General features: G+C 43.9%; 1 protein-coding gene across 1 annotated transcript; it reads left to right on the forward strand.

Moving 5' to 3' along the window:
* Window positions 1–1,251: 1,251 nt before the first annotated feature.
* On the forward strand, window positions 1,252–19,687 carry PSMB5 (proteasome 20S subunit beta 5). Its single transcript, XM_077468940.1, has 3 exons — window positions 1,252–1,499; window positions 7,151–7,457; window positions 18,724–19,687. Exons 1-3 carry the CDS (start codon window positions 1,320–1,322, stop codon window positions 19,008–19,010), a joined length of 774 nt encoding a protein of 257 aa, XP_077325066.1. The 5' UTR covers window positions 1,252–1,319; the 3' UTR covers window positions 19,011–19,687.
* The last annotated feature ends 6,590 nt before the right edge of the window (window positions 19,688–26,277 follow it).

Raw genomic sequence — 26,277 nt, forward strand, 5'->3', positions numbered from 1 at the left:
CAGGGACAGTTGGGAGCTATGATTAAAGTGGTTGTAAACCCTTTTGTTGACTTTTACCTATAAGTAAGCTTACCTATAGGTAGTGGAAATATCTCCTAAACATGCGCCGTTTAGGAGATTTTTCACTTGTAGTGCGCTGGTGTCGTCATCGGCGCATGCCAGTGAAGAAACGGACGTCCGTGCCATTTCTTCCCCCAGCATGTGCTGTGATGGACGGCTCCCGTGCGCATGCGCAGGACTGACGTCACGTGACTCTGGCCAGCCACAAAGCCAGAGTCCATGGACCCAGAAGGAAGAGGGGCAAAGATGGACGCGGCCTGCAAAAGGGACAGCGCAGGCTTCGTTTGCAGGTAAGTGTCATATAATGGGCTGGTATGCAATGCATACCAGCCCATTATGCTTTTCATTTGCAGGCCTTGCGGGGAGCAAAAGAGGAAGTAAATCCCATTGGGGTTTACTTCCTCTTTAAATACCACCAAAAGAAAGCTCTATCTGTCCATAAAAAGGTGATATAAAATGAATGTGAGTACAGTGTTGCATGACTGAGTAATTGTCATTCGAAGTGTAAAAGCTGAAAAATGTCCGGGCGCAGGAAGGGGGGGAAAGTGTCTGGTTTTTGAGTTGGTGAAGGTGTTTCGTCACATATGGTGACCTATCACATTTGGCTACCCGCTGGACTGCGCATGCGCGACGCCACCATATGCGTTCCAACACTGTGGCGATCCGTGCTTGCGTAGAATTTTGTGCCCACACCACTGAGTCCAGGTTCAAGCCCCACCATCCAAGTGGACATAGAGTTAGATTATAATTATGCCGAGCGAGGCCGTGCCTGAAGCGCGGCGAGAGAAGCGAGCCTGCAAGGGGCCCTGTGTTGGAACGCTTATGGCAGCATCACGCATGCGCACGCCACCGGGTAGCAAAATGTGATGGGTAGCTGAATATAACGTGACAAAGGCACCCCTCGCCACATCTTAGAACCCAGGTTGAGAAAGGTTGTGCCATGATACAAATGTTGTGCATTTCCCTCTACTGCATATAAAAACCATACACAAACAAGACTATTTTTTTAGCAGCTACAGCACAACTGCTTTTATGGCATGCAGCCGTAAATCTGGACTGCCACTTTGTTCTCAGCCCGACTAGCGTGTCAACCCCCTACAATTCTTCCCTTCACAAACATGGCGCTGAAAGGCATTGGCCAGCTTTGTCATGCCCTTTTCCAAAATGGCCGCATTAGTGCCTTGTCATAGTGATGTAACAGGCAGGAGACGGGCTGTCCAATAGTCGTAGTCACGCCGGGTGCTTTGCTGGGAGAGAACATGGCGCTAGCTAGTGTTGTGAGATCGGAGGGTCTATCGTGGATGCAGCGGCGGGATAACCCATCGCATTGCGGCCTGGACACCGAGGGCTTGAGCTTCCATGTGCTGCCTGGAGCCGGAGAGGGCACGGCCGATCCTGGGATCGAGTTCTTGCATGGGACCACCACACTGGCCTTCAAGGTGCTGATTACCAGGGAGGAGGATGGGGATTTCTATTGCTGCAATAAGTGCATTTTGTTTCATTCATTTGATTACTAATATGTACCCACGCGTATGATAAATAACGTATATACAGCACTATGGAGGGGGTTACTAAAACTGGAGCAGCCAATCCGCTCCTAGCTTCGAAAATAAAAGCTGGGAGCTGATTGGTTACCATGCACAGTCTTGGTAAGTGCCCTCCATGGTGCCATTTGTATGGGAGATGTAGTGGCCAGTGTATATGGAATGCTGGGTCATACAGAAAAGTCAGCTGCATGGATGAGGCGTTTGAAGTTTTAAGGCCTTGTTCTCACAGTGCGATTGCATGCGTGCCCCATACTGGACCCTGTTTTGCTGGCACATGTATGACCAGGTGTCGCATGCATAACCAAGGTGGCATCCCATTGTTGTCAGGACAGGTGGCTGCCCGGACACAGCCATTGTGCTAGGGTTGCCACCCCATCCCTTTAAACCCGAACACATATGAATTACACAAGTTCTGAGGCTAGTTTCATTCAGATAAGGCGTGTATATAATTACCATGTTAATCAGCCACAGGACCCGTGTATTCGTTATATGTTAGGTTTTAAAGGGATGAGGTGGCAACCCTACGCTGTGTGCCAATATGATGCACACAGGGTCCTGCACCCACAGAGATGTCATGTTGGCACACAACAGGCAGCCACCTGTCTTAATAGACAACAATAGGACACCTGTGCATCCCCGCGGCTGCACAACATGGTCATGCACGGGGCAAGCATGGAATTGCCTTGTGTGAACGAGGCCTACATTTCTATTTAAAGCGGTAGTGAAGTCCGCTTTGCAATTTCTACCTACAGGTAAGCCTAACTACACTGGATGCAGCCAGTGACGTCACCAGCGCATGCGCTCGGAAAATCCAGCATACTGTGGCAGACCTTCAGAGCATTGTGCTGTAACCGAGGACTCACATGCGCATGTAGTGTCATCATCGTGGTTCCAGCCACTCACACAGCCGTAAACCTGGAAGGAAGGTAGGCCGGGGGAAGGTGGAAGCCCTGTCAGAAAGGGCAGCACACTGCTGGAGAGCTTTGTTCTAAGGTAAGTATTTCATAATGTGCATACTAGCACATTATTCCATTGTCTTACAGGGGAAGACAGGTTTTTTTTTTTTTTTTTGTTTTTTTTTCTGCATTGGTTTACAACCTCTTCATCCATGCCCATAGTGCATCATATGTAGATTTATGTCTGATGGCTGTACGCTTCAATTGTTATTTTTGAATCTGATTGATGTTCAGTTCTATAAAAAAAAAAAAAAACAATTGTATCTGCAAACCATCGAATAGCTTAAATTTCTCTTCCAATCATATTTAGACCGTGCTTAGATCAGATTTGATCAAACTGAGTTGATCAGCCAGGGTGGAAATTTATAAACTGTTTTGCATCAGCCAGCAGCATTGATATACTTTGTCCAAGAATGCACTTATATTTCAATCGATCAGATTACATGATGCGATCAATAACTGACAATCATCTTAAAGTGTTAGTAATGTACCTTTTTTTATTTTTTTCCTAGCACCTATAGGTAAGTCTACATAAGGCTTACCTTTTAGGTACAGTGAATATCTCCTAAACATGCATATTCATGCAGCTGGTGAAAAAATGTTAGTTGCCTGGCTGTTGTACTAAAATACTGTCAAAAGGCCTTATCTGCATATATGTTCTAAGACAGTGAGTCAAAGCAGCTGTTAACTCGCTGTACTTTTTCTTGCCTGCAAGGCAAAGGCATAATGTGCTATCATGCATTGCATACTAGCACATTATGTGAAACTTGCCTCCAAAAGGAAGAATTTCGGCAAAGCAATGTCATCACTGGAGACCGTCCATCTTCCCCTAGTCTTTGTTTGGGGTTCGCGGACCCAGGCTCTGTGACTGGCCGGAGCTGCAATGATGTTACGCCCGCGCATTTGGGCAGAAGCTGCCGGTAATGGCACATGGCTCTGAAGAAACGGCACAGGCGGCTCCATTCCTTCAGAGTGCGTGTGCCAGTGATTTCTGCCCTCTTCTATTTTCCACTCCCAAATCCAATTACTACAGCTTAAAAACGCGTAATGCTGTATACAGGGTTTAGCCACTTTGGCAAGAAAAATGCCCTTGTGCGTGAGGCCTTAACATATTCCCCCCCTCCATTCTAAGCCTAATCTATCTAACCCTGTAAAGAATAGATCGCTATACTTGCCTATTTTAAAGTTGCTGCAGCCCCAGGCTGAACTGTCAGCAGCAGCTTTGGCGTGCAGGAGAGGCGGTCTACAACGGAAGCCCCATAGTAAGTCTGAGTGATGTCACTTCCCAGCTATTGTCAGCTTTCTCCTCCACACAAAAGGTGTTGCTGGAGACTGGACCAGCGCAGCAGCAGAACAGGTAAGTATAGCAATCTTTTTATTTTTTTTATTTATGATGCTAAGTAGGAGCTGGGATATTATAAACCCAGTGTGCACGTGAAGCAACATCATCTGGGGTCACAGTGAGGCGATGCCAGTCTAGAATCGGCAACAGTGAGTGTGGATCCAACAACGCCGGAGGAGAGTGAATTAGGATGAAAGTCATAACTGTATATTAGTATTATGACAAGACCCAGCCCCCCCCCCCCCCCCCCCATCCACATGATATACTGAACTCCGGTACACTATGTTTAGTTATGTTTAGCTTCACAGAAACCAACCAAAGCTTAGTACAGTTGTAAAATTTTGACTCCGATGTGTTTGTACCAAACCTGGAGTGATGGTTTTCTGGGCAATGGAGGCATGAGGTTTTCTTACTGTTGAAGGTTCCCCTTTTCCTTAGAGTTGAACTTTAGGAATGATCTGTATTGCAAATTTGCATTGGTCCAGCTTGGCACATCTCATACCTGAGGGACCACCAGGGAAGCCAACAATCGGTGTTAGTAGTCTGGCTACAATAGTAATAGCCACAATCTTCCAGGTCCTGTGTAAGCAGCTTCCCTTCTGCACACTGACCATGGGAGGTTCCTTGGTTGACATTGTCACCATTCATAGAATGTCTTGTATTTTTACTGAATACAAGGCATTCTCTGGTTGGAAGAGATGGAGATTGGAGATCTCCCTGCTCCTCCTCTCTACCTCATCTAATCAGTGAAAGCTTTATATTCAAAGAAAAAAATACAAATACAAGGCCTTCTATAAATTGCTACAGAGCTAAGCAAGTGTCTGCCCCCCCCCCCCCCAAATCCCAGCAGGACCTGAAGATCACAACTATCAATGTTATGGCACTGATTATTGCATGGAGAAGTGTACTTTTATTCATCTCATACTAACCCACCCTCCTCTTTTGTTACTCTATAGCTCCCAACCAGTTGTGAAAACCTAAAGAAGGCAGTCACACCACCTTGCCATGAATTGTGATTTTGTTTAAAGCGTCCATTCAATAAGCCATTATGGACTATTGTATTTAGTTATGATAAACATGATCAAGAAAGGAGTTATGTACAAAAACCCTATAAATTCCCTTTGCTGTCATACAGTTGCAAAAAAAAAAAGTATGTGAACCCTTTTGGAATGATATGGATTTCTGCACAAATTGGTCATAAAATGTGATCTGATCTTCATCCAAGTCACAACAATAGACAATCACAGTCTGCTTAAACCAATAACACACAAAGAATTAAATGTTACCATGTTTTAATTGAACATACCATGTAAACCTTCACAGTGCAGGTGGAAAAAGTATGTGGACTAATGAGATCTCCAAGAGCTAATTGGAGTGAGGAGTCAGCCAGCTGGAGTCCAATCAATGAGATAAGATTGGAGGTGTTGGTTACATCTGCCCTATAAAAAACACACAAGTTCTGAGTTTGCTTTTCACAAGAAGCATTGCCTGATGTGACTGATGCCTCGCACAAAAAGCTTTCAGAAGACCTACGATTAAGAATTGTTGACTTGCATAAAGCTGGAAAGGGTTCTAAAAGTATCTCCAAAAGCCTTGCTGTTCATCAGTACATGGTAAGACAAATTGTCTATAAATGGAGAAAGTTCAGCACTTCTGCTACTCTCCCTAGGAGTGGGCTTCCTGTAAAGATGACTGCAAGAGTACAGCGCAGACTGGTCATTGAGGTTTAGAAGCATCCTAGAGTGTCTGCTTAAAGCCTTACAAAAGTCTCTGGTATTTGCTAACATCCATGTTAGCGAATCTACGATGCATAAAACACGAATGGATTTCATGGGAGGATACCACAGAGGAAGCCACTGCTGTCCAAAAAAAAACATAGCTGCACGTTTACAGTTTGCACAAGAGCACCTGGATGTTTCACAGCAGTACTGGCAAAATATTCTGTGGACAGATGAAACCAAAGTTGAGTTGTTTGGAAGAAACACGCAACACTGTGTGGAGAAAGAGGCACACCAACATCAAAACCTCATCCCAACTGTGAAGTATGGTGGTGGGGGCATCATGGTTTGGGGCTGCTTTGCTGCATCAGGGCCTGGACAGATTGATCGAAACGAAAAATAATTCCCAAGTTTATCAGGACATTTTGCAGGAGAACTTAAGGCCATCTGCCCACCACCTGAAGCTCAACAGAAGATGGGTGTTACAACAGGACAACGACCCAAAGCATAGAAGTAAGTCAACAGAATGGCTGTCAGAGTCCTGACCTCAACCTGATTGAGATGCTGTGGCATGACCTCAAGAAAGCGATTCACACCAGACATCCTAAGAATATTGCTGAACTGAAACAGTTCTGTAAAGAGGAATGGGCAAGAATTACTCCTGACCGTTGTGCATGTCTGATCTGCAACTACAGGAAAGTTTGGTTGAAGTTATTGCTGCCAAAGGAGGTTCAACCAGTTATTAAATCCAAGGGTTCACATACTTTTTCCACCTGCACTGTGAAGGTTTACATGGTGTGTTCAATAAAAACATGGTAACATTTAATTCTTTGTGTGTTATTCGTTTAAGCAGACTGTGATTGTCTATTGCGACTTAGATGAAGATCAGATTTGTGCAGAAATCCATATCATTCCAAAAATGGTTCATGTACTTTTTTTTTATTTATTTTTTTGCAACTAATTCTCAGGGTCCAGTCACACTTATGCATTGTGGCAATACACCTGCATTTTGTATGTTGCGGTGCCATTTATAGTGAATTGTACAGTAGAGCACAATGCACTGCCATGCATATACCACTTGCTGCGTTAAGAGGGTTGTACATGTTTTTTCATTCATTGTGGTGCATTTGTAGCCCATTCACAATAAATAGACTGACTTTACCCAGTCCATGTTTTTATTTTTAAATCAAATTTTTGAGTTTTCACATTTTACAACAAAAGAAAAGAAAATGGATACAATTTTCAACACATGAACACACACATCAAACCAACAACAAACCAAAAAACAAAAAAGTTGTGGGAGTGTTTTTTTTTTTTTTTTTTTTTATCACAAATATTTTTCGAGATTTTATTTTAGATATTGGAAAAATATATTAGGCAAGCAGTGTGATCTGTGTGTGTGTGTGTGTTTTTTTTTATTTTTTTTTTTTTAATACTCTGTCCATGTTTAACAGGTGCCATAATGTGAATTGTGAACAGTTTCAAGGATCCATGTATATATTTCTAATGGTGACGTTTTCTTTTCAGTTTCAACATGGAGTTATTGTGGCTGTTGACTCCCGTGCTACAGCTGGCTCATACATCGCTTCACAGACAGTGAAGAAAGTTATTGAAATCAATCCCTACCTGTTGGGCACAATGGCCGGAGGTGCTGCTGATTGTAGCTTCTGGGAGAGGCTTCTTGCCCGTCAGTGCCGCATCTATGAGCTGCGAAACAAAGAGCGAATATCTGTTGCTGCAGCATCCAAACTGCTGGCTAATATGGTATATCAATACAAAGGCATGGGGCTATCTATGGGAACCATGATCTGTGGATGGGACAAGAGGGGACCAGGTCAGTTGAAAATTTTACTTTAATATTAACAGCACTTATTTTGGTGTTTGTTGTGCCGTTTATTATGAAGCTCCTTTCTTCTTTGTAAAGTAAATCTGGATACCTGCCATCTTGATGGAACTTTTTATTGGCAAGCTACATATTTGGCTTGCCCATAGAGATGGCGCAGGCATAATAAAAGCGATTGTAAAGTCTTAATTTAAAAAAAATAAAAAAACTTGTATAATTACCTGCTCTGTGCAATAAAATTGCACAAAGTGACCCCCCTTCTGGGATCCCCTGCTGCCACTCCTGGCTCCTCCTCTTCTCCATGTGCCCCCATAGAAAGCCACGGGGGCACATATGCTGGCTCGATCCTAAGCCACACTGCCTGCGTCCATTGACACACACAGCATGGCTTGGCCGTCCTCCCTCGCCAGAGGATTTGATTGACAGCAGCAGAAGCCAATGGCTCCCAATGCCTCAAGAAAGCGTGGAGAGAGCACAGGGTAGTGTAGAAAATGCATTAAAGTAAAAAAAATGTTTTTAGGTTTTAGAACCACCTTACGGGGTTAGAAAACATTTAATAGTCTATGTCCATGACTAATGAATTCTTAGTGTTTTTACTTACCTAATAAGCCCTATTTTGCACTTCTGCTTGTAATAATGCCATACAGGCAGCAAAGAACATGAAACAAATATCAGCTGTAAAAGAAAAATTACAATAATTACCTTTCCTGCTAGCTGTTATTCCAGTCTTTTTTTTTTTCTACAGAGCTACACAGCTGGTAGAATCTTTAGCATCTCAGGGTGTGTAGGATGTCTGCATCTCCTGGTTTTTAATGGGCTTCCAGCCATGTGCTTTAATATGCTTATTGCTAACATGTCCACTTATATATGGATTTTGTGATGGTTAACCCTCTGATAGGTTCTCGTAGCAGAAATCTTTCAGTAATGAGGGCTGCATTCTAGTCCCATGACAACTAATGCAGTCACCATACCTAAGGACTGACCAGCTGCAATATTATACATTTTTGTTCCTGAGTTTTTTTGCTATTTTTACCAAACAGTAAATTAGCTTTGCAATAAGCCCTCACTGACCTATGTAGTTGGAGCTACTGTGGAGAAATTAATTCTCAAATTTACAATAGTAGAGAAATGGTGTCAACTGAGATCAAATCTCTTTTTCTCTCTCCTCTTTTTCTCTCTCCTCTTTTTCTCTCTCCTCTTTTTCTCTCTCCTCTTTTTCTCTCTCCTCTTTTTCTCTCTCCTCTTTTTCTCTCTCCTCTTTTTCTCTCTCCTCTTTTTCTCTCTCCTCTTTTTCTCTCTCCTCTTTTTCTCTCTCCCTCCAGTGTTTACATTTGAGATTAGAAAGCTGTCGGGCTTGGCAGCTCACTGCTGGGAGGGGGAGCTGAGCTACCAAGAGGCAGTAGGACCTCATGCACGCATTCTCTTGGGGTCATACAACATAAAAAATTAAGATGTATTTCCTTGCCCAGGAGCCAAAATTTTCTCTGTTGTGTTTAGCGACAACTGCCTATAGAAACAATATACAGATGCGTGTATATTCTGGTACTTATTTATACAACTCTGGATGCAGACTGTCTGCATCCAAGGTGCTATGGCCATATGTGTGTTTACTCGGTTACTGGTTTATACCTGTATACAGCCACATCCTGTAATTAAATTCTATGGGCAGATGTATGCAGCAGCTGTCGCTGAACACCCACGTTTTATGTCACAGCCCCATGTATGCATGGGGCCTAAAAGAAAAGAACTTCCTTTTAACCTTAAGAATAAATTACTCAACTATGGCTGCAGCTACCAAGGTCAGCAACTGGCTGCTTATTTAAATTGAAGCTAAATTATTTCTTGTCATGTTAGTTTAAGCCAAACTGGCCTGAACAGACAATTTTTATTACAGAGTGATGCAGCCACTGCCAATGAATACAAGTGTTCCTCTGGCTGAGGTGGAGATCATGATGCCAATCTCCCTACCTCTCCACCTCCTAACAGAGGAATCCTTGTCTCATGTATTGATTTGTATTGTAAGTGTACTGTCTGCCCTCATATTGTAAAGCGCTGCGCAAACTGTTGGCGCTATATAAATCCTGAATAATAATAGGCACTGATAAAAATACAAGGCTTCTCCTGAGTGGCTGAGAAGCATACAGGAAGTGGCCCGTATTTCTGCCAGAACACAGAGCTATATATTGTATGTAGCTGATGCTACTGCAGTTGATACAGAAGCCACATCACTTAGTAATGGAATTTGTTAATAAAACACTGTTCATCTCCAGGAGTGACAGTGTTAGACCATAGATACAGTATGATGTGTGAGCATAGTTACTGGCAGGATCACCAGTTAAAAATGAACAAAAAAGACAGAATAAGATAAAATGAATAATACAGCCACGACTGCTAAGGACTGGTAAGCAGCTGCTGTGTCATGCTGCCAAAAAGTGACACCATGTGGAATATCTGGCAAGTAGCAGCCAGACATCAGGGTGGCTAAAAATCAGATATTTTTTTTTTTTCTATTAAAATCTGATTTTTTTTTTTTATCACATTTATTTTAATAAAATATTTTTAGATTTTTACTCCATTTAAGGTACACGAAGCTTGGTTATGTAGCATAAGGCTGTATATTCTGCAATATTTACATTTTTGGTAAACCCATTCAATGAATCCAAGATCTGCAAGCTGAGATAACATGCAGTGCATTGATGCAGTCGCACAATTTCACAGTAACCATGAGATAAACCAAAGTTCAGGAATATTCCTTTATACTATTGTTTTTGCAAATCTATGTACACTATAAACTGTATGATTGAATCAGCTCTTTCGCTGTTTTACTAACCTGACAGCTGCTTATTCTAAAGCAGAAACCTTAATTTTGTTTGCAAATATTAAAGATTCTAACTACCAGCAAGAATAAGTCCTTTAAAAGAGCACCTGTCATTTCAGATCCATCATGGCAGAAGTCCTTTAAAAGAGCACCTGTCATTTCAGATCCATCATGGCAGTGCCTCCACTCACCTGCTGCCGCCATGTCCCTCACCTTGTTATATCATTGCCACATCACCAGCCGTCCCATTAGAGCCCATTCACACAGGGGCAACACGACTTGTAGGCGACTTGATCAGGCTACTTGGACACGACTTGACAGCGGCGACTTGGGACGACTTCAAAACGACTTGTGATGACTTCAAGCGCGACTTGGGACGACTTACAAGTCGCCCCAGGCCAGGCGACTTTTGCCGCGGCCAAGCAGAGAATGAGCTCAAGGGGAAACTCCACGGCAAATTTCTGAAAAAAATTTGGCGTGGGTTCCCCCTCCGAGAGCATACCAGGTCCTTAGGTCTGGTATGGATTCCAAGGGGAACCCCCTACGCCGAAAAAACGGCGTGGGGGTCCCCCCCAGATCCACACCAGACCCTTATCCGAGCACGCTACCCGGCCGGCTAGGAAAGGGGGTGGGGACGAGCGGGCGGCCCCCCCCCTCCTGAGCCGTACCAGGCCGCGTGCCCTCAACATGGGGGGGGTGCCTTGGGGGAGGGGGGCGTGCGGCCCCCCCCACCCCAAAGCACCTTGTCCCCATGTTGATGAGGACAAGGGCCTCTTCCCGACAACCCTGGCCGTTGGTTGTCGGGGTCTGCGGGCGGGGGGCTTATCGGAATCCGGGAGCCCCCTTTAATAAGGGGGCCCCCGGATACCGGCCCCCCACCCTATGTGAATGAGTATGGGGTACAATGTACCCCTACCCATTCACCTGTGAAATAAAGTACAATAAAACACACAACACAGAGAAAAAGTATTTTATTGCACAGCCGGGGGTCTTCCGTCTTCGGGGGTCTTCTCGCCGGACTCCTCCGCTATGTGTGTGTAGCTCTTTTGCCAGCGGAGGAGTCCGGCTTTCTTCCTCCCCGCCGCCGGCCTCTTCTCCCGACTTCGGGGGTCTTGTCCCCCTCTTCGGTTCTTCTGCCGGGCCACCGCGCCTGGTCCGGTGGCCCGGTCTTCTGTCGCCGTCTTCCGTTCTTCTGTCGCCGCCTTCGGTTCTTCTGCCGGGCCACCGCGCCTTCTTATAGCTCTTTTACAGGCGGTGGCCCGGTCTTCCGTCGCCGCCGCCGCCGCCTTCCGTTCTTCTCCTTCTTCTTCTCCTGGAGATGTTGACTCGACGAGCTCTCCGGCCACAATGCCAGGGACGCGCTCCGCTGCCTCTTATATAGGGACAATGGGGCGGTGTCACATGGGTTGATGTCACATGGGTTGGTCACATGGGTTGATGTCACATGGTGACCCCGCCCCCTTACCATGTGACATCAACCCATGTGACCAACCCATGTGACATCAACCCATGTGACACCGCCCCATTGTCCCTATATAAGAGGCAGCGGAGCGCGTCCCTGGCATTCCGGCCGGAGAGCTCGTCGAGTCAACATCTCCAGGAGAAGAAGAAGGAGAAGAACGGAAGGCGGCGGCGGCGGCGACGGAAGACCGGGCCACCGCCTGTAAAAGAGCTATAAGAAGGCGCGGTGGCCCGGCAGAAGAACCGAAGGCGGCGACAGAAGAACGGAAGACGGCGACAGAAGACCGGGCCACCGGACCAGGCGCGGTGGCCCGGCAGAAGAACCGAAGAGGGGGACAAGACCCCCGAAGTCGGGAGAAGAGGCCGGCGGCGGGGAGGAAGAAAGCCGGACTCCTCCGCTGGCAAAAGAGCTACACACACATAGCGGAGGAGTCCGGCGAGAAGACCCCCGAAGACGGAAGACCCCCGGCTGTGCAATAAAATACTTTTTCTCTGTGTTGTGTGTTTTATTGTACTTTATTTCACAGGTGAATGGGTAGGGGTACATTGTACCCCATACTCATTCACATAGGGTGGGGGGCCGGTATCCGGGGGCCCCCTTATTAAAGGGGGCTCCCGGATTCCGATAAGCCCCCCGCCCGCAGACCCCGACAACCAACGGCCAGGGTTGTCGGGAAGAGGCCCTTGTCCTCATCAACATGGGGACAAGGTGCTTTGGGGTGGGGGGGCCGCACGCCCCCCCTCCCCCAAGGCACCCCCCCATGTTGAGGGCACGCGGCCTGGTACGGCTCAGGAGGGGGGGGGCCGCCCGCTCGTCCCCACCCCCTTTCCTGGCCGGCCGGGTAGCGTGCTCGGATAAGGGTCTGGTGTGGATCTGGGGGGGACCCCCACGCCGTTTTTTCGGCGTAGGGGGTTCCCCTTGGAATCCATACCAGACCTAAGGGCCTGGTATGCTCTCGGAGGGGGAACCCACGCCGAATTTTTTTCAGAAATTTGCCGTGGAGTTCCCTCTTGAGAGCTGATAATTCTGTCAAAGTCGCCTCCGTATAGACAGAGATCCGACTTGGAGGCGACCTCCATTGAAATCAATGGGTACCGGTCGCCTACAAGTCGGATAGAAGTAGTACAGGAACCTTTTTTGAAGTCGGAGCGACTTCAGTAGTGTGCATTAACACGGCTCTCATTCACTTACATTGATTTTTAAATGTTGTCCGACCTGAGGCGACCTGAGGCGACTAGGGGCGACCTGAAGTCGGATCAGGAGTTGCCCCTGTGTGAATGGGCTCTTAAAGTGAATGGGACTGTCAGAGTCAACAGCAGGTCAGAGGAGGTGCGGCTGCCGGACAGAAATGACAGTTGCTCTTTAAAAATTATTTGATTAAATGATTTAAATCAAACCTTTTTACTAGTGATTTAAATTAGAGGTCGACCGATATATCGGCCGATATTTGCCGTTTTTTAAATAATCGGCATCGGCCGATTTGTTCTGATAAAAAGCCGATAGGGACTTTGAAATGACTTCTGTAAGAAGTCAGTGTAAGTTGCCTGAGTTGTCATAGCAACAATTTCCTCCTCTCTGGGCAGACTGCCAAGAAAAGAACTAAATGATACAATGTTTACACTTCAATGAATTAAGTCATCTCTGTGTGTAGAAGTTCCCAGTTTAACCATTTAAAGACTAAATCTTTTCTGACACTTGTTGCTTACAAGTAAAAATCCTGTATTTTCTGCCAGAAAATCACTTAGACCCCCCAAAAATTATATATATATATATATATTTTTTTAGCAGAGATCCTAGGGAATAAAATAGCGGTTGTTGCAATATTTTATGTCACACGGCATTTGCACAGAGGTCTTTCAAATGCATTTTTTTGGGAAAAAAAGACACTATTTAAAAATAAAATAAAAACAGTAAAGTTAGCCCATTTTTTTTTTTTCGTCCAAAAGTTTTGACTACCTTTTTTTATTTAATAGGTTTTTTTTTTTTTTTTTTTTTTTTTTTTTTTATCTAAATCATACATACAAGTAAACCGATTGGAGGTTTGTTTTGTTTAATAAATGTTTAAATGTAAGAAATTTTCTGTATCACTTATGAAGGCTGCTTCCACACTGGAGCGTTGATGGTAAAACGCAAGTTTTAGCAGCTCTTTACCATCATTTTAGCGGTGCTATTTGGCTGCTAGTGGGGCACATATAACCCAGCTAGCGGCCAAGGAAGAGGTTAAATGCGCCCATGAAGCACTGCTGCCAAATCGCATTGCATGCGCTTCGGCAGTGGTGCCCATTCATATCAATGGGCAGGAGGGGTGGAGGAGCGGTATACACCACTCCAAACGTGCTGCTTGCAGGACTTTTTTTTAAGATCCTGCCAGCGCATCGCCTCAGTGTGAAAGCACTCTGTCTTTCACACAGACTGTAGGGGAGCCATTTTACAGGCGCTATTTTTAGCCCAAAAGCGCCTGAAAAACGCCCCAATGGGAAAGGTGTGTTAGATCAAGGGGGATTAAAAAAAAAAAAAAATAAAGGAAAAAAATAAATAAAATAAAATCGGCCTAACATATCGGCCCAAAAAAATCGGCATCATATATCGGCTATCGGCCGCCATGATTTCTAAATATCGGCATCGGCCAGAGAAAAACCCATATCGGTCGACCTCTAATTTAAATCATGATTTAAATCAAATCCACTCTGCCAGACGTTGATTCTAAATTAAAGATAATTGGTCCTTGGTATAAAAACAAAAATCACTGCGCTGGGGAAGATTTTAACACATAAAGGCAGCCTGCGCCAAAATCTGTGATGCCAAATGTGTGCATAAATCCAAATAGTGTGACGCTGAATCCATACAGCGTCACACTATTAACTAAAATATATCAATAAAAACAAGTCCTAAAGTGAAAAAATATTAAAAGTGCAAATTTTACATTTCATAAACCAATCACCAGGATGTACAAGGAGGGGAAAAAAAGTATTTGATCCCCTGCTGATTTTTGTACGTTGGCCCACTGACAAAGAAATGATCGGTCTAAAATTTTAATGGTAGGTTTATTCTAACAATGAGAGACAGAATAACAAAAAAATGCATTTCAAAAAAAGTTATAAATTGATTTGCATTTTATTGATTGAAATAAGTATTTGACCCCTTCGCAAAACATGTCTTGGTACTTGGTGGCAAAACGCTTGTTGGCAATCAGAGGTCAAACATTTCTTGTAGTTTGCCACCAGGTTTTTACACAGAAGGGATTTTGCAGATCCTCTCCAAGTCATTAAGGTTTCGAGGCTAATGTTTGATAACTCGAGCCTTCAGCTCCCTCCACATATTTTCTATGGGATTAAGGTCTGGAGTTAATATGCTTCGTCTTGAGCCATTCCTTTTGTTGCCTTTGGTGGTGTGTTTTGGGTCATGCTGGAATACCCATCCACGACTCATTTTCAATGCCCTGGCTGAGGGAAGGAGGTTCTCGCCCAAGATTTGCCAGTACATCAGTGTTGCCAACCTACCAGATTGAAATTTACTGACCCAACACCCAAAATTTCCTGGCACAGCAAAGTTTTTACTGGCATTACCAAAAGTTACAAAATTACAGTTTTAAGTGCAAATTTTAGTATTTGGGCTACAAACAAGTACAATATACAATTATCAATGTTAAGGGAGATAGAGCATAAAACATATTTCTGATTTTATATTCGATATAGTAAGTAAGTAGCTCAGGGACAGGAATCAGGGGGGTCAAGAAATTGGATAGGAAGGCGCGCACACACACCTTTAGTTGGTCCCTTTAGTCCACTCCAGACTAAACAGCACTGACAGTCCCACTCCCGACCTGCCCTGTTCCTGTCCTGTAGATGTACACACGGGGCTCTGGCAGCTCTGCTTGGCTCCATTTCACCATGACATCACACGACACGCTCAGACACCGCCTCCAGTAGAGCTGCCAAACACACTGTAGCAGGGACTCGGATGGTCTTGGCCGGCTCTGGACCAAGCCGGACATCAGAACCGTATTTTTTACTGGCAACTTTTTTCTTTTACTGGCAGGAGAAAATTGCCTGTTTATTACTGCCTGCCAGTAAAAATACTGACGGTTGGCAACACTGCAGTACATGGTCCTGTCCATTTGATGCAGTGAAGTTGTCCTGTCCCCTTAGTAGAAAAACATCCCCAAAGCATAATGTTTCCACCTTCATGTTTGACAGTGGGGAGGGTGTTCTTTGGGTCATAGGCAGCATTCCTCCTTCTCCAAACAGGTTGAGTTGATGCCAAAGAGCTAGATTTTGGTCACATCTGACCACAACACTTTTGCCCAGTTTCTCCCCGAACCATTCAGATGTTCATTGGCAAACTTCAGGTGGGCCTGTACATGTGCTTTCTTGAGCGGGGGGACTTTGCGGGCGCTGCAGTATTTCAGTCCTTCAAGGCGTGGTGTGTTACCAATTGTTTTCTTGGTGAATATGGTCCTAGCTGCCTTGAGATCATTGTCAAGATTATCCCATGTAGTTCTGGGCTGATTCCTTACCGTTCTCATGATCATTGAAACTCCACAAGGTGAGATCTTGCATGGAGACTGAGATTTCAGACCAAGAGAGAGTGACAGTTATTTGTGTTTCTTCCATTTGCACATAATTGCACCAACTGTTGTCGCTCTCTCACCAAGCTGTTTGGCGATTTGGTCTTTTAGTCCATTCCAGCCTTGTGTAGGTCTACAATCTTGTCCCGGACAGCTCTATGGTCTTAGCTATGGTGGAGAGATTGGAATTTGATTGCTTCTGTGGACAGGTGTCTTTTATGCAGTTAACAAGCTGAGATTAGGAGCATTCCCTTTTTAACCACTTCCCACCCGGCCAATGCATATATACGGCCGGGTGGGAGCCGTCTACTCCTGATAGGACGTTCAGGAACGTCATTCAGGAGTAGCGGGATCGCGCGCGTGCGCCCGCGCAGCGGCGCGATCCCGATGTGCTCGTGTCACCCGGACACGGCACATCTCAGATCGGCAGGAGGGCTCTGTGATTGGCCCTCCTGATCACATGACGGCCGTGTCCAATCACGGCCGTCATGTGATGTAAACAAACAGCCGGTTGCTAGGCAATCGGCTCTCCTCTCCTCACACGGAAGTCACCGCTGAGGAGAGGAGAGCAGAACGCTGCAGCCGGCTGATGATCAGTGAGTATGAGCTGCTTTTTACAGCTTTTTACTCACTGATCATCAGTGTAGTGTAAACACACAACACACCACACAGTACAAACACAGTCCCCACACATGTCCCCAAAACACACATGTCCCCAAAACATACATGTCCCTAATAATAAAAACATGTCCCCCACATATGTCCCACTAAAATCACATGTCCCAATGATTATCTGCACACATATGTACGTGATCACCTGCACACATATGTACATGATCATTTGCGTACATATGTCCGTGATCACACAAACCAATTATTATACACTTAACGGAATTTTTTTTACCAAAAACATGTAGCAGAATACATTTTGGCTTAAATTTATGACAAAATTTGATTTTATTGGATTTCTTTTCAAATAGAAAAAAGAAAATATTATTTTTTTTCCAAATTTCCGCTATTTTTGCGCTTATATCGCAAAAAAAAAAACTGAGTCGTGAATAAATAACACCAAAATAAAGCTCTATTTGTGCGAACAAAATGATAACAATTTCATTTGGGTACAGTGTAGCATGACCGCGCAATTGTCACTGAAAGCGCTAGAGCGCTGAAAGCTGAAAATTGGGCTGGGAAGGAAGGGGGCGAAAGTGCCCTGTATTGAAGTGGTTAAGTATGCTCCTAATTTCAGCTTGTTACCTGTATAGAAGACACCTGGGAGCCAGAAATATTGCTGATTGATAGGGGATCTTATTTCACTCATTAAAATGCAAATCAATTTTATAACTTTTTTTTTTTTTTTTTTAAATGCGTTGTCTTGCTATTAAAATGATAAACTGATCTTTTTTTTGTCAGTGGGCTAACGTACAAAATGAGTAAGGGATCAAATACTTTTTTCCTCACTGTAAATGAAGTGTATGTAAACCCTAACAAATAACGTCTCTTATTTTCTCCCTTGCCCTGCTAATTACACAAGTGGTTGTAAAGTCAGTTTTTTTTTTTTTTTATCCTAATGCATTAAGATAAAAAGTGTGCCGCAGCTGTCCCATTACCCGCTAATACTTGAGCCCTATCTCTGTCCAGTGATGTCCACTGGTGTCTCAGCCATCTGGGACTCTCCCTCCTGACTGAGACACAGAAGAGACGCCATTGACTCCTGCTGCTGTCAATCAAAGTCAGTTAACCAATCAGGAGAGGGGGCTGGGCCAAACTGCAGCTGTGTGTCTGAATGGACACTCAGAGCTGCAGTTCGGCTTGGGTGCCCCCATAGCAAGCTGCTTGCTTTGGGGGCACTCAACAGGAGGGAGAGGCCAGGAGAACAGAACGGAGCATGTCACCTGATGATTTTTCCAGAATTTTATATATTATACACTTAAAAATAAATCGTGATGTGGGGGAGGTCTTTTTTTTCCCTTGTTATCAATCAGAATTATAGGCAGGGCTGACACCATGGGATTGATCTGCAAAATCTGGTGCAGCTGTGCATGGTAGCCAATGGTTAAGCATCACATTTTGCACACTCCAGTTTTAGTAAATCAACCCCATTGTGTTTAGGAATTCCGAGATGTGTTGTCATGTCAGAGGAAGATACACCAGAGAGGAAGGTAGGAACAATGGAGTTTGAATGGATAAACATGGGGAGGGGGGGTTTGGATTAAATAAGTGGTTTGTTTTTTCCATTTCAAGAATCGTTTTTAAATATGCTAGGTTATGCTTTTATATAAGACCTAGTATAATACATTGGGATACTTTTTATTTTTATTTTTTTATTACTGTAAACTAGAATTGTAGGATGCCTTAGATGAGGTTTCTACAAATATATCTCAATATTAAATATGTGCTCTTCTCTGCCCAGGTCTATACTATGTGGACAGTGAGGGGAACCGTGTGTCTGGCTCTGTATTCTCAGTGGGCTCAGGTTCTATGTATGCCTATGGTGTCCTGGATCGAGGATATGACTATAATATGGAAGCGGAGGAAGCTCAAGAATTGGCACGGCGCTCAATTTACCAAGCCACATACCGTGATGCTTACTCTGGTGGAGTAGTGAATCTCTACCATGTTCGGGAAGATGGTTGGCAGCGTGTGTCTCAAGATGATGTGGCTGATTTACATGAAAAATACAAAGGACTGACTGAGTGAATACACCGTAGAGTAGGAGCATTAAATACCTAAAGAGAACTGTACTGAGGAAAACATACCATTGCTTACCTCCTTAAAATGCTAACATCCTGCTATTTTTGATCTACTTGTTTTTGATCTGTTCCAATCACTGGATCAGCCTTACAAGTCAGGTAACTAGCATTTTGAAGAGGAACGATTGATTTAGCTTTGGTTTGCAATTTTTTTTCTTTCGCTACAGGTTTCCTTTAAATCTTTCTAAACCATACAGGTACAGAAAAGTTGCCTAGTTCTCTCCAGACAGTTTTTTTTTTTTTTTTGGATGTTTTAGGAAAAAATAAAATCTGAAGTTTTACTTGCAGGCTTTCTCATCTGCTGATTTGGCAAAACATCAATACTGGTAATGGTCTCCAAGCTCATTTATGTATGTATGAATAGTTCATAGCAAAGGGTTTTTGACACCATCTGTAAGTTCCAATCTTTACATCATGGAGTTCTTTAAGCAGATCCCTGTTCTTTCCACCCTGTGCAGGTTTTGTTCAGTCTTTGTTGGGAGCAATATTTGAGGCTCCTTGTCACATTTGTATGTGAACGGTTTCATATTGAATAGATGAGCATTGTATGAAAGGAGTTCTGACCCTTGTTTATCATATAAAATCTGTATTATATCCTATTAAACCATTTCTCTAAAACTGTAAGCTTGATTTTATTAAATGTTTAAACGGGAGTACATTTGCTTTAAAATACAAAAGCGTGAATCCAGCCTTAGAGTATAAGATGGTTAATGTGTTGGATTTCAAATTTTACTACTGTTTTCACTAAGACGAATAGGTTGGTACTTGTCCTAGCAGTGAATTCCAATAAGATTGGTTACCTCTGCTGATCTGTGTGCAGTCTCCTGGCTCATATAATATGCAGTGCTGCCAGGGGACAGAGACTGCTCATTCAAAATAAAGCTGGCCATTCACTTGTAGAATTTTTTCCAAAATGTTTGTTTTAAGGACGCTCGTTCCAGTTTTTAATTGTTAGTGGCGTCAAATCAATGTTTGTTTTAAACAGCAATGACAAAATTTTAGAAGGATGACTTATTATTTTTTTTTTTTTATTAAATTAACAAATTCTGTAAATGTGGTTTTCATTCAGGAAATTCCTTTTTTCAAAATCAAATGTTCTCCCCCCTGCACTGATGCGTGCTCACTTCCGAGCCCCGTTCTCCATGTCCATAAGACACAAAGCACGGCTAAACCCCACCCCTGCTCCCTCCTCACTGGCTGCAATTGTCAGCCAATGAGGAGAAGGAGACCTGGGAGAGCCACTGCTCTCGTGCACATTGCTGGATCGAGATCGGGCTTGAGTAAGTATTAGGGGGAGCTGAACACTGAGGGTTTTTTTTGTACCTTCATACATAGAATGCAGCCTTTAGAACCACTTTAAAGGTAGAGGAGAGCTAATGAGGACTGTGTGACCAGGTAATAATGAGTGAAAAAGTAGGTATGCTTGGCAGCATGGAGGCAGGAATTGTATTTTAGGTGGCAGATTTGTAAAGGGTGACGTCCTGCAGGGATTTCGTTTTACACCAGTCTTTCAAGAGCCATGACAATGTCTCTTGAGATTTATGGTGTTGCCAATTTGCCACGGTTGTAATGGTTTGGGCCTGATTCTGCATGTAATTAGAGGAGCAAGTGCATCCAGTGAGAATGTGTGAACTGTTGTAGACAGAGGTGACCAGTAGCAGAATAGATAAGAGAAGGGTAAAAGTGGTGAAGGTTTCTACAATTAATCATTTGCTGCTTGGAGAGATGGGTGATTTGAAGACAAGGATACTGTGCAACTGATGGGATTGAGATCGAGCAAGGAAATGGGGTGTTGGCAAGGTTGCCAGGAGTGCAGAGATGGGGAGAATACAAGGTCAAGGGTATTACAATCAGTGAGTGAAAGTGTGTGTCATTGTATTAGATCAACTGATGAGCTTAAGTTGAGATGTAATCGGGCTGTTAAAATTAACAGGGATGTTGATCACCAAGAATGATAGTGGGTATTTTAGAGGAGAGAAAGTTGGGTAACCGGGCACAAAAATCATTGAAAAAGCGTGATACTGGTCCAGGAGGCAGATAAAGAGCTGCAATCCTCAGGTAAATTGAAGAAAACAGACCGAAACAATGTGTCTTAAAAGAGGAGAGGGATAGAGATGTAGGGGTAGGAAGGACTTGAAAGGTGCTCGGTGGGGATAGAAGGAATCCAACTCCACCTCCTTTATGTCCACTGGGCCTGGCTGACTGAGTCCAGTGGAGGCCACCATGGGAGAGGGCAGTGGGAGAAACAGTCAGAAACTTGAAGACAGGTTTCAGTCATGGCAAGTATGTTACAGCAATTGGAGATAAAAGGGTCATGCCCAAATGTGAATTTGTTACAGACAGCGGGATTCCAGAAGGCATAGTAGATTTGAGGGGCTACTCGTTTTTGTAAACGGGGGTGGATAGAAATTTTAAAATGAGGGGTTGCAGTTGGAATATGGTGCCCCAGGATTGGGGGAAATATCCCTTAGAGATTAGCAGAAGGTAGGTGAAGGAGGAAAGATGGGAGTGGGAAGTATATGAGCACATATATTTCACTGTCCTAGTGTTTTAGGTCAATATTTGGGTTTAGTATTTGCAGGAGGTGATGGGTGCAGTAATAGGGAGAGGATAGGCATGGGGGTGATATGTAGAAGCTGTGGGGTGTTGAGGATGGGTAAAGTCAGAAGTTATTCAATATATGTGAGGGAAGGCATAACCTGCAACTAAGAAGATCATATGCCAGAAGGTCATCACCCCAAAAGGCAAATGTGAAATACTAAAAAAAAAAAAAAGCAGGGAGTGCAAGGATGACTAACAGGTATATTATCCATGCATCAAACAAAAGATATCTTGAAAAAACGTTTTATTGTACAAAATTCATGAAATGTTTATCACAGATTACATATCGTACAGAAAAGCTGGATGTCATAATTGCCACGTTTCACAGTCTGCCACTTCCTCAGGACATAATTTCAAACATGATCGTTTCCTTACAATTTTTGATCTATGAATCAAAGGACAAAAGTAAATTATATTGCCTAGGTATACAAATGATACATAGAAAGCATCAATCCAACAGAGAGGAAAGAACAAGAGGGAAAAATAAACACTTCACCTATCCAACATACTTTCAAAAAGAATGTACTCATGAGGATAGGTGGTTACATCTTTCCAGACTGTGGCGAGTCAAAATACAGGACAACTAATGGAGACACTACCAGGGCTAACTTCAATTCAAATCGAAGAGCCTCGCAGAGACAAACTATATACAGGCATATCCCACTTTTAAGTACATAATGGGGTTTATTTTATACAAAAATTAAATAAAGTAACTTAACTCACACTAGCAAAAAAACACACAAACTATATTTACAAAAAAAAAAAAATGGTCAGTTCACCCTTAGATAGCTGAGTGACCAAAGGGGTGGTATACGGCAGCATGTAATCATATCACACAAGACCTATAAACCTTATCTTTAAATGCATGCCTTAGGATGAAAAAACTCAATCACGGCACAAAGTGATTGGATCTCTCACTATATTCCAACACTAAGCCCGCCATCAGGTATTTGGATCAATTGATCTACAAATAGAAAAAAAAAAAAAACATATATACCGTATTTATCGGCGTATAACATACACATTCATTTCTAAGAGGGAAGTTTCAGGAAAAAACTTACGTTTCTGTGTTGGCGTATAACACGCACACGCTATTTGCACACGATTTTCGTGGTGAAAAAGTGAGTGTTATACGCCAATAAATACAGTAAACAAGAGCGGGGACAAAAAAATAAAAAATACTGTCCCCGGGGGATAAAAATTAAACTGAATGGATTGTGGCTGTTGCCTGAGAAGGAAGGGTGCCAGTTATGGGGGTTGCAGTTGGAAAATGGACCAGGATTCTGGGAAATATACCTTAGAGATAAGGAGGGTGAGGGAGGTAAGATGGGAGTGGGATGTATATGCGCACATATATTTCACTGTCCTGGTGTTTAGGTCAGTATGTGGGTTCAGTATTTGCAGGAGGTTATGGGAGGAGTGGAGAGGAGGGGTAAAGTAAGGCCAATTTTAGGATAGAGAACACTAATGTGAAAAGAGTAGCGGGAATAGAGTGGGAATCGGACTTCATAAGAAATTATTTATCAAGTGTTTGCTTGCAGTCTTTCCAGGGTGCAGCAGAGTTCTTCTTGCTGTAGCTTCATAATGCATTAGTTAACCGCTTAAGGACCGCCTCCTGCACATTTACATCAGCAGAATGGCACAGCTGGGCACAAGCACGTACAGGTACGTTGCTCTTTAAGTGCCCAGACGTGGGTCGCGAGCGGACCGATCACCGCTGGTGTCCCGCAATCGGGCCACAGAGATGAAGAACGAGGAGAGGTCTGTGTAAACAAACCTCTCCCCATGCTTCCTACTGTGGCTGTCACCGATCGTCTGTTCCCTGTTATAGGGAAAGACGATCAGTGACGTGACACATTCCAAGCCACGCCCCCTACAATAAAAAAACAATGTCACACACAGCCCCTCCTCACCCCCTAGTGGTTAACTCACTGCCAGTGTCATTTACACAGGAATCAGTGCATTTAAATAGCACTGATTGCTGTATAAATGACTGGTCCCAAAAATGTCTGGTGTGTCTGCCATAATGTCGCAGTCACAATAAAAAAAACGCTGATCACCGCCATTACTAGTAAAAAAATGAGTAAAAATGCCATAAAACTATCCCCTATTTTGTAAACACTATAACTTTTGCGCAAACCAATCAATAATCGCTAATTGCGTTTTTTTTTTTTTTCAAAAAATATGTAGAAGAATATGTATTGGCCTAAACTGAGGGAAAAAAATGTTTTATATATTTTTTGGGGATAATTATTATAGCAAAGAGTAAAAAATATAGCATTTTTTTCAAAATTGTCGCTTTATTTTTGTTTATAGCGCAAAAAATAAAAACCGCAGAGGTGATCAAATACCACCAAAAGAAAGCTCTATTTGTGGGAAAAAAGGACACCAATTTTGTTTGGGAGCCACGTCGCACGATGGCGCAGTTAAAGCGACCCAGTGCCGAATCGCAAAAAGGGGCCTGGTCCTTTGGCTGCAAATTGGCCTGGGGCTTAAGTGGTTAAACAGCTGTGTTGAAACTGCTATATCAATCAAAAAAAGAAAATAAAATAAAAATCAGGCAAGAAACATGCTGTCTGCAATTTCCTCATAAGCCATCCATAGGGATGTGGGGCAAGGAAGCATTGGTCAATTGATCAATTAGGAACTGATAATTTGGTTTAGCAGATCAGAGTATGATAAATGGAGAAAAGGGTTTTAAGAAGAAAAAAAAGGTACCACATCCTGGTTATCCCACAGTATATTGATTAAAAGAAAGCACCAAAGGGACTTTTAAGGTGCCCAAAAAGATATATAGTTAGAAATATATAATTTTTTGTTGTATAGAATGCATTATATATATATATATATATATATATAGACCAATTAAGAAAATATCCAGCACACATAAATCTCTCCTAATCTACAGCCATGACCAAAAGTTTTGAGAATGACTGACATTTTTACAAAGTCTGCTGCCTCAGTTTTTATGATGGCACTTTACATATACTTCAGAATGTTATAAAGAGTGATCAAATGAATTGGAATTAATTACAAAGTCCCTCTTTGCCATGAAAATTAACTTCACCCCAAAAAAATATTTCCACTGCATTTTGGTCCTTACACAAATGGACCAGCTGACATCATGTCAGTGATAGTGATGGACGAACTTCCGACGGGACGTTTCGCGAACGCGAAACGCGAACGGACACAAACGTTCGCGAAAACGACCGTTCGCCGCGGGCTCCATTGACTTCAATGGGAGGCGAATTTCGCAAACCTTTAGGTCGAATTTGCGGCCACGGGGTAATTATTAGGGGGTAGCACGTAGTCCCACCACCTGGACAATAGCATAATACATGTATGAGGTGAATTTGGGATCGATAACTACAAGCATTTTTTTTTTATTTGGGAAATTGTTCTGACAATTCAGGACTATGGAGCTAATGAAGGCAATGGAGGAGAGGGAAGGTCAGGGACCAGGGTAGGCAAACAAGAGGGTGCAGGAGATACAGAGCACTGACAGCAGCACCGTAATACAGAGCACTGACATCAGCACCGTGACATACAGCGCTGACAGCAGCTCCGTGACATACAGCGCTGACAGCAGCTCCGTGACATACAGCGCTGACAGCAGCTCCGTGACATACAGCGCTGACAGCAGCTCCGTGACATACAGCGCTGACAGCAGCTCCGTGACATACAGCGCTGACAGCAGCACCGTGACATACAGCGCTGACAGCAGCTCCGTGACATACAGCGCTGACAGCAGCTCCGTGACATACAGCGCTGACAGCAGCTCCGTGACATACAGCACTGACAGCAGCTCCGTGACATACAGCGCTGACAGCAGCTCCGTGACATACAGCGCTGACAGCAGCACCGTGACATACAGCGCTGACAGCAGCTCCGTGACATACAGCGCTGACAGCAGCTCCGTGACATACAGCGCTGACAGCAGCTCCGTGACATACAGCGCTGACAGCAGCTCCGTGACATACAGCGCTGACAGCAGCTCCGTGACATACAGCGCTGACAGCAGCTCCGTGACATACAGCGCTGACAGCAGCTCCGTGACATACAGCGCTGACAGCAGCTCCGTGACATACAGCGCTGACAGCAGCTCCGTGACATACAGCGCTGACAGCAGCTCCGTGACATACAGCGCTGACAGCAGCACCGTAAGCAGCCCCAGGAGGAAGTCAGCACAGCACAGGGATGGTGTGATCCCCTCATAATAAGAACCCCCAGGAGGAAGTCAGCACAGCACAGGGATGGTGGGAGCCCCTCATAATAAGAACACCCAGGAGGAAGTCAGCACAGCACAGGGATGGTGGGAACCCCTCATAATAAGCAGCCCCAGTAGAAATATGACACCGCTCAACCTCTTCAAAGAGGAGGGTAGGGGCATATAGTACGGTGTGCTTTTTTGGGTCAGGGAAGTGAGCCAAATGAATTAAGAAGGTCTGTGTGCTTGATTCCAAAAATTGTTTATAGACATATACATGGTCTACTGATCACATGTGTTGAATTCCTCCGAGATCCATGCCTCATTCATTTTTAGAAATGTGAGGTAGTTAACACTGTGGTGAGCTAGGCGAGTACGCTTATCGGTCACAATCCCCCCTGCTGCG

This window comes from Lithobates pipiens, unplaced genomic scaffold (genome assembly GCF_037356315.1).
Source record: "Lithobates pipiens isolate NorthernLeopardFrog02 unplaced genomic scaffold, aLitPip1_a1.2 Scaffold_11, whole genome shotgun sequence".
In the NCBI taxonomy this organism is placed as follows: Eukaryota; Metazoa; Chordata; class Amphibia; order Anura; family Ranidae; genus Lithobates; species Lithobates pipiens.